Source organism: Gavia stellata, chromosome 36 (genome assembly GCF_030936135.1).
Source record: "Gavia stellata isolate bGavSte3 chromosome 36, bGavSte3.hap2, whole genome shotgun sequence".
NCBI lineage: Eukaryota > Metazoa > Chordata > Aves > Gaviiformes > Gaviidae > Gavia > Gavia stellata.
The window spans coordinates 1437012-1446037 of record NC_082629.1 but is presented as its reverse complement, the minus strand read 5'-3'; the positions used below and the strand labels follow the sequence as shown (position 1 = coordinate 1446037).

The 9026-nt window shown below is 71.1% G+C and overlaps 1 protein-coding gene across 1 annotated transcript; it reads left to right on the top strand.

The window, feature by feature from the left end:
• Window positions 1-2286: 2286 nt before the first annotated feature.
• Window positions 2287-5674, top strand: PRKAG1 (protein kinase AMP-activated non-catalytic subunit gamma 1). The gene is given in 12 exon segments (XM_059832694.1): window positions 2287-2333; window positions 3186-3289; window positions 3532-3613; window positions 3692-3750; window positions 3862-3907; window positions 4023-4074; window positions 4180-4309; window positions 4685-4850; window positions 5003-5040; window positions 5161-5190; window positions 5193-5315; window positions 5401-5674. Coding segments are annotated over 11 exon segments (897 nt in total). The 5' UTR covers window positions 2287-2333; window positions 3186-3217; the 3' UTR covers window positions 5500-5674.
• The last annotated feature ends 3352 nt before the right edge of the window (window positions 5675-9026 follow it).

Sequence of the window (9026 nt, the reverse complement as noted above, 5' to 3'; positions counted from 1 at the left end):
CGGACGGATGGACGAACTGGCAACTCAGGGTTTTCTTTGCTTCGTCCTACGAGGAAAGGGGGGTTCAGCGAGACCCCACCACCACCACCCACCGCCCGCCTCCCTTGTGGGGGAGCCACGGGGGAGCAGAGCGGTCCCAGCGGAGCCGGAGCGAGTTCGGAGCCGGCCTGGATTATTTTTATTTTTATTTTTATTTTTTTTTTTTTTTAGAAACAAAACTAATAATATTTGCTCGCTAATTACCAAGGTAACACAGACTCCTTGAGCTCGACAATCCGGGCTCTGCCCCGTCGCGCCGCGGCGGCCAGAGCTCGCTCGGTTCCTTTGATCTCTTTTTGTTTGTGCGTGTGGACGAGACCCCGGAGCGCGGCGGCGCGGGAGGAGGCGCCTGCGGCGAGGGCCCCCCGACAGACACAAGGAGCTTCTGCACCCAAACCTACCTCATTTTAAGTGTTAGATTATTTCTTTTTTTTTTTTCGTTGTTGTTGTTTTTAAATGTGAGCACCCACCCGGGCAGAGCCTCCCGCCACCGGAGCCGGCCCCTGGGGGGGCTCTTTCCCTCTCCCGTGGGCTCCAGGGGACGTGCCCCCCCCTCCCCGTCCCCCTCCTCTGGACGTGGCTGCCGGGGTCCCCGGGGCGGGGGGGGTGCAGGGGGGACCCCTGCCCTCGTCCCCCGCCCCGGGAGGTCCCAGCCGTGTGACGTGCCAAGGTGTGAGGTGGGGAGAGGATGGGGGGGTGCCAGACCCGCTCCCCCAGCGCTGGGGGTGGGGGGGCCCCCCCACTCGCCCGCAGCACCCACGGCTGGGGCTGCGCGCAGCCCCCATCGGCACGGGCGGGGGGGGGAAGGTTATTTATCTATTTATACCTTATATTGTATATACTAGACGGGGGGGAGGGGGGCTCTTTGTGCTCTGCTGGGCTGAGATTTGGGGTGCAGGGGCAAGGGGGGGCCGCAGCATTTTTAAACCCAATCTCTGAGGTGGGGGGGGGGGGGCTGGAGCCTCCTGCCAGGCGGGGGGGGGGCCTCGGAGAGTGAAGCAGCGAGTGGGCATTACACCCTGGCCCCCCCAGCCCTGCCCCCCCCGGGCCCACCGCCTGCCCCCCCACCCTGGGGGGGACCCCGACAGGGTGCTGGGGGGAGCCGGGATCTCTTAACGCACAAACGCACGGTGTGTGTGGGGGGGGCACACCCTCGCACCCCCCCGGGAGGGGGGTCTGGCTCCCTCGGGGCTGGGGGGGGCTGAAGGGGGTCGGTGCCCCCCACCCCACGGCGCAGGGGGGGGGGGGCCGGGCAGGGCCGGGGCGATCTTTAAAGCTGCTTCCGCAACTCGTCAAAGCTGCAAAAAGGTTTAAGGTAAAAATGTTTAAAAAAAACAAAACAAAACAAAAAAAAAAAGGCCAAGAAAAAGGAAAAAAAAAAATAAAAAGACAAAAAAGCGAGAGTGGGGGCGGGGGATGAGAAAGTTTTAACAGAAAATATACGAGAAATTTAACTTTCGGAGCTGTACATAGCCGGGGCGTGTAGAAATCCCGTTTTTACCAATACCGAAACCACTGGATGTTATTTTAAATAAAGCGCGTGAGAAGCTAGGCCGCCTGCTCCCTCCCTGGGGGGGCCGGGGCGCGGGGCCCCCCCGGCGCCTTTAACCGGGGACAGCGGGGTCCCCCCCCGGCACTGGGGGGGGGTGGGGTGTCCCCCCGTGTCCCCCCACCGCGATCTCTCTCCGGGGGGGCCTCTGTGCCCCTCAGGGTTGGGGTCCCCCACATGGCGCCCCCCCCCCCAAATGTGTCCCCCCCCCCCCGGGCTTGTGACCCGCCCCCAGGGGACCCCGAGGTGTAGTCCCCCCCTCACCCCCTGGGGACCCCGTTCCGTCGCCCCCCCCCCCCGCCCCTGGGGCCCCCATGTCGTGTGTGTACCCCCCCCCCCCCCCGCCCCACCGTGACCCGGCGGGAGGGGAAAGGTCGCCCTGCGGTCATGAGTCACGCGGGTCGGGCGCTTCCGGTCACGTGGGAGGTGCTGGCGGAAGTGGGTGCCAGGCGCCGGGCGGAAGTGGGGTGGTGGCGGCAGCGGCGGGACGGACCGGGGGCCATGGAGGTGGGGGGTGACAGCGGGGCCGGGGCGGGCCGGGAGGGTGGAAGTGGCAGTGCCGGGGCCGGGGGAGAACCGGGATCGGGAGGGAATGGGGCCGGGGGGTACACGGGACCGGGGGGTACACGGGACCGGGGGCCGCGGCCCGGCCCGACCCACGTCTGTCCGCAGGATCCCGAGCCCGGCCCCGGCCCCGGTCCGGCCGCAGAGAGCCCGGCGGAGCTGAGCCCCCCGGGGCTGGAAGGTGATACCGGGAGTGTCTGGGGGGTCCCGGGGTGCGGGGGGGTCCCGGGCCCGGGAGGTGTCATGTAGGTTCGGGTGTCCCGGGGTCTGTGACGGCCTCGGGGGTCCCCGTTCTGGGGCTTGGGGTGTCTCATGGTTTGGGGTGTCCCAGGCCTCTGCCGTGGGGTGTCTCATGGTTTGGGGTGTCCCGGGGTTTGGGGTGTCCCAGGCCTCTGCTGTGGGGTGTCTCATGGTTTGGGGTGTCCCAGGCCTCTGCTGTGGGGTGTCTCATGGTTTTGGGTGTCTCATGGTTTTGGGTGTCCCGGGGTTTGGGGTGTCCCAGGCCTCTGCTGTGGGGTGTCTCATGGTTTGGGGTGTCCCGGGGTTTGGGGTGTCCCGGGGTTTGGGGTGTCCCAGGCCTCTGCTGTGGGGTGTCCCGGGGTTTGGGGTGTCCCAGGCCTCTGCTGTGGGGTGTCTCATGGTTTGGGGTGTCCCGGGGTTTGGGGTGTCCCAGGCCTCTGCTGTGGGGTGTCTCATGGTTTGGGGTGTCTCATGGTTTGGGGTGTCTCAGGCCTCTGCTGTGGGATGTCTCATGGTTTGGGGTGTCCCGGGGTTTGGGGTGTCCCAGGCCTCTGCTGTGGGGTGTCTCATGGTTTGGGGTGTCTCATGGTTTGGGGTGTCCCGGGGCTTGGGGTGTCCCAGGCCTCTGCTGTGGGGTGTCTCATGGTTTGGGGTGTCTCATGGTTTGGGGTGTCCCAGGGCCCCGGGGTGGGGGCTCCTGGAGCCCTGTGGTGCACGTCCCAGGTTCTGGGGTGTCCGGGGATTTGGGGTGTCTCCTTGCTGCTGGCAGGTGCCTCACGCTGCCCATCTCCAGGGGAGCCCCACCACGGCGCCTACACCACCTTCATGAAGTCCCACCGCTGCTACGACCTGATCCCCACCAGCTCCAAACTGGTCGTCTTCGACACTTCCCTGCAGGTGGGCCGGGGCCGGGGGGCAGGTTTGGGGCTGGGGGCCGCAGGACGGGGACCGGGCTGGAGCCTGGGGGCTTAACTGGAACCGGGAGGTGGGTTTGGGGCTGGGGGACGCTCTCAGGGCCCTTCACCCACCGCAGAAAGGCCTTGTGAGTCAGAGTGGAGGGATGTGGGCTGCCGGGGGGTCCCTGTTCCGCCACGGGGTGCCCCGTCCCTCCCGTGATGACCCCGTGTCCCCGGCCACAGGTGAAGAAGGCTTTCTTCGCGCTGGTCACCAACGGCGTACGGGCTGCCCCGCTGTGGGACAGCAAGAAGCAAAGCTTTGTGGGTGAGTGAGTGGGATGGGGGGTCCCAGGGGGTGGCAGGGGGCTGGCGGGACCCCCGCTCACCCTGCCCGTGCCCCCAGGCATGCTGACCATCACCGACTTCATCAACATCCTGCACCGCTACTACAAGTCGCCCATGGTAAGGACCGGGGCGGCTGCGCAGAGCTGGTCCCTGCAGGGACCGGTGGTCCGGCCTCTGCCCGCCCCACACGTGGCCACGGTTGATCCCGATTCCTCTCCTTGCTCCCAGGTGCAGATCTACGAGCTGGAGGAGCACAAAATAGAGACGTGGCGAGGTGAGAGGGATCGCTGCCAGCTACCTCCCGCCCTCCCAGACCTGCGTGGGGCACCTGGAGTCCCCCGGCCTGCCCGCGGCGCTGCTGGTCCCCTCAGCACCTCCTCTCCCCTCAGAGCTCTACCTACAAGACTCCTTCAAGCCGCTGGTCTGCATCTCCCCCAATGCAGGTACCCCTGTGCTGCGGGGAGGGGTGCACGGCTGGCAGCGGTGCCTTTAGGTGCAAGGTCGGAGTCCGGGTGAGCCCCCATTCCCCCTCTCCCTTGTGTCCCGCAGCCTTTTTGACGCCGTCACCTCCCTGATCCGGAACAAGATCCACCGCTTGCCCGTCATCGACCCCGACTCGGGGAACACGCTCTACATCCTCACCCACAAACGCATCCTCAAGTTCCTCAAACTCTTTGTAAGTCCCGTCCCTGCCCCGCGGTGGCGGCGGGGGCCGCCCTGAGATGAGCTCGGCCCAGGCTGTGCCAGGTACCGCCAGCTCCGGGGCGCTGGGGTGGGCGCAGCTTCGGTGCCTCGTGGCGCTGCAGGTGCTGGGGGGCCCCCAGGATGCTGCATGCACCCTGCAGCCTGTCTCTGCTGCCCCTGCCTGCGCCGCCTCTGCGCGGGGGTCCCCCAGACTCCGCTCCACACCCAGTGCTCTCTGCTTTCACTCCTAGGACCACGGCCCAGGCCCCCCACGAGCCGGGGGCGGCCGGAGCTGGCAGCACCGCAGGGCCTGGGGCATGGCAGGCCGAGCCAGCATCAGCACTGTCCCCCTCCCCGTCCCCTGCAGATAGCAGAGGTCCCAAAGCCCGAGTTCATGGCCAAGACGCTGGAGGAGCTGCGGATCGGCACCTACAGCAACATCGCCGTGGTGCGGACCAGCACCCCCATCTACGTGGCGCTGGGCATCTTTGTGCAGCACCGCGTGTCCGCTCTGCCGGTCGTTGATGATTCGGGTAAGGACGGGGCCCGGCGCAGGGCACAGTGCGTGCCGGCTGTCCCCAAAGCACCGGCTCAGGGTCCACATCCCTTCCGGTGTGCCGAGAACCGGCCATACAGAAACCCGGCACCACGGGCGCCTCTCACAACCCTTTCCCTCCCTCCCCAGGGCGGGTGGTGGATATCTACTCCAAATTCGATGTTATTGTGAGTACTGGGGAGGCTGCGGAGGTGGGGAGGGGGCAAAGCCTGGGCTGGGGGGGCACTGCGGGGTGGTGGGGGCTGCGTGGGGCCCGCCTGTGTCCCCAACGCCTCTCCCTGCCCCAGAACCTGGCGGCCGAGAAGACCTACAACAACCAAACAACCTGGACGTGACGGTGACGCGGGCGCTGCAGCACCGCTCCCACTACTTTGAGGGCGTCCTCAAGTGTTACAGGCACGAGACGCTGGAAACCATCATCAACCGTCTGGTAGAGGCCGAGGTAACCATCCCCCGGGGCGCCGGTGACGGGCAGGGGGGGCCGGGGTCCTCGCGCTGGCCTCAGCCCCTCCCTGTCCCCCCCCCAGGTTCACCGGCTGGTGGTGGTGGATGAGAGCGACGTGGTGAAGGGGATCGTCTCTCTCTCGGACATCCTGCAAGCCCTGGTCCTCCCGGAGGGCCCCTGAGGTGGCGGGGGGGGGATTCAGCCCCTCCTGGTGCCCCCACTCTCCTCTGCTGCCGTGCCGTGCCCCCCCCGGGCTGGCGGGGACACCCTGGGGCGGGGACCCCACTCACCAGCAGCATCCAGCAATAACCTCCAGCCGTGGGGCAGCCCCACACCGCCCCAGTCCTTCCCCAGGCGGGGAGAGCCCGTGGCTCCCCCCACCGCGCACCCTGTGCCCCGAGGCCACTCTGGCCGGGCTGGTGGGGTGCTGGGGGCAGCCCCCGGCCCCCCCCGGGGTGCAGGGCCGGGTTCAGCCACCTCCGGGCCAGTGTGGACCCTCGTCCCCCTCACTCCACGCCCCCCCCCACGCCGGGTTTCACTGAGTTTGGTTTTAATCGCCCTTGCTCAGCTCCGTCGGGCCCAGGGCTGCCCCCCTGCGCCCCCCCCGGGCCCCCCCCACCCCGGCCGCGCTCCCCGCCGGCCCGTGTCTGCACCCGCCACCGCTTCGCGTGTGGAGAGAAACCGCGAATAAACACAGACCTGGCACGAACCCGGCCTCGCCACGGGGCGCGCGGGGGGGCACCGGCCACCGGGGCCCAGGGAGGGGGGTGCCGAGAGAGGGGGTTCAGCCCCCCCCTGTGCGAGAGGGGGAATCTGCTGAGCTCACCCAGACCCTAAATCCCTGTTTGTTCCGCCTGTGGCTTTTCTAAAAGGCCGGGATTGGGGATGGGACAGGGACGGGGACCCGGCGGGACACGGGGACCCTCCCGGCAGTGACCGCGGTGAGCGGGGCTGTCGGGGCAGGGGCTGCGGGAGGCCGGAAGCAGCACTGGGGGAGGCCGGGATGCTGGGGTCCCCGTGGGGTGCTGGCGGGGGTCGCCGGCAGCCCGGACGCCTGGCTTCGCCGCCGGTGCCGCTCGGGGGAGGCGCGAGGCCCGGCCGTGCTGAGCGTGGCACATTCCCGGCCAGGGGGGAGGCCGAGACGTGGCCTCTGCCACCCCCAGCTCCCGCCAGCGCTGGGGTCCGGCACAGGCTCCGGCGCAGCGGTGCGAGGTGAGAGCCGGGGCGCGGGTGCCCGTGGGGCTGGGGAGGGCTCCGGGGGGGCCCGATGCTGTACCAGGGGATGGTGCCGGTGCCGGTGCCGTTGCCATGCCGCCGCCGGAGGGTTGCTAAGCTCCGCTCGGAGCCCGCGTGGGCTGCAGCGCTCGGTGCCAAACCCGGCATCGCCTCGCTTTGTCGCAGGGGGGGGAAGGGATCCCGGGGGGGGGGGGCACCCCCGGGACGGCCGGGTGGGGTCCCCGCGGTGTGCCGGGCTCCCGCTCGGCGGGGCTGCCCTGGGGGGGGCACCGTGGCCCGCGGCCGCCGGCCTGGCAGTGCCACCGAGCAGGTGGCGGGGGGTCCCCGGGGGCACACGTGTGGCGGTGGCTGCGTGCGTGTGCGGGCGGGCGCGTGGCTCCGCCGAGGCTCGGGCGAGCGTGCCGCTGCGGGGCCCCCCCCCGGCGGGGACCCCCCGGGGCCATGCTGGGTGCTCCGGAGCGGGGCACGGGGCGCCTGCGGATCTGCGAGCGGACCAAGCTGCTGCTGGTGGAGATCGACACGGTGGCGTGTTGCAGCCCGGCCGCCGGCATGGCCATGGGGTGCCGGCCCGCGCCCCCCTGGACCCTACCGCCGCATCGCCGGGGAGTACGCGTGAGTGGGGACGGGCGGGGGTGGGGGGGTCCGTCCCACGCCCTGGCACCCACTCGGGTGGCCCCCCCAGCCCTCACGCCCCCCTCTCTATCTTGCAGGTACCTGGAGAAGCGCTTCGTGGCGGAGCTGGCCCCCCCCTGGCCCCCGGCGCCCCCCCGCTCCCCCCCGCCGCCTGCAGGACTTCGCCACCCCCGCCCCCCCCCGGGGCGCGAGACCCGGCCCTGGGGGCCCCCCACCCGCTGCCCCCCAGGACGACCCGAGGGGACGGGGGGCAGTGGACCCCCCGGGCCGACACCCTCCATGTGCACCCCGTCCCCCCGCTGCCGGGGGGCAGGTTGGGCCCCCCCAGCTACGAGGCCCACATGCAGCGGGTGCAGGCGGCCCACACCCGCCGCGGGGGGCCGCCCCCCCTACGTCTCGCCCCCCGCCTACGATGCTCCCCACCGCACCCTGCAGCTCCGGCCCCCCTGGGGACCGCGCAGCCCCCCCGCCAGCACCCCGGGGCCGCGGGCCTGTGCCAGGCGGCTGGAGCCACACGCTGCCCCGGGCGGCCACCGAAGCCGGGCACCGGCGGCCCCGCGGGGTGCAGCCGTCCCCGGGGGGGGCCCAGCACCCCCCGTCACAGCCAGACGCTGCCCCGGGCGGCAGCGGGCCGGGAGCGGGTCCCGGGGCGTGGCAGAGGGCGGCGGGGGGACAGGGGGGCATGTCCTCATCGATGCCACTCGCGTGGTGGTCCGGGCCCAGTATGTGCCCCCCCCCCCAGCGGCAGCAGATCCGCTACGCCGGGGGGTCCCCGAGGCCCACCGCCCCCCCGGGCAGCCCTCCTGCTGCCCCCAGGGCTGCCACCCCCCCCAGCGGCCCCCTCGCCCCCCCCGGGAGCCCCCCGGCAGCCCCCGCAGTCCTTGGCGGAGCCCGGGTGGCTGTGGGGTTCCCCGGGGCCGGCCCCCCCCGCGGCGGCCGGTGCTGTACGCCCAGGCGCTGCGCGAGGCCGTGTCCCGCATCCGGCGGCACACGGCGCCCGACTCCGACTCGGAGGCGGAGGGGGGCGCGGGGGGGGTCCCGGTGGCGGCACTGCCGCGCCTACAGCAGCAGCAGCAGCAGCCTGGAGAGCACCGGGGCCCCCCCGGGGGCTGCCAGCCCCGCCCCGCGCCTGAGGGGCGGGGCTTGGCGGGGTGTGGTGCCCTCGGGGTGGGGCTTGGCAGGGTGTGGTCCCGGTGGGGCGGGGCTTGGCAGGGTGTGGCCCTTGGGGGGCTGGGCTCGGGGCTGCGCTTCCCCTGGGGTGACCCCAATAAAGGCTGCGGGATCCCGGTGCGGTGCCTCCGCCCCTTCTGTGTGCGCGGTGAGGGGGGGCCCGGCCCCGAGGGGGCCCATCGCCCTCCCCGGGCTCCCCCGCCCTCACCCCAGTGAGGACCCAGGCGTCCGGACACCCCCCCGCCCCCCCGGGGTCAGGCGGAGGCCCCGGGCCTCCCGGCGCGCACCGCAGCGCGTCACGACACAGGTGGGACGCACCACCCGCCCCCCTGGGTCCCCGGTAATGAGTAGGTGAGCGCAGCGGGACTGGCCCGTGGCCACCGGCCCCACGTCACGGCCGGGGGGGGACCCCGAGTGAGTCAGCGGGGGGGACGGTCCCCCCCCCACGGCCACCACCTCTTAGTCACGCTGCGGGGGCGGGGAGGATCCCCACGGCCAGAGGAAACCGCACAAATAACGTGTCCAATTTGCACGTTATTTAAAACCGGCTCCTCCCCCGCCCCCCTGCGCGACCCTGTCATTATCCCGGTGACACCGGCCGGGAGGTCACGGCGCGGGGCAGCGGGCGCAGCGGGGGACCCAGGCGTCCGGGCCTCCCGCGCCCCAGGA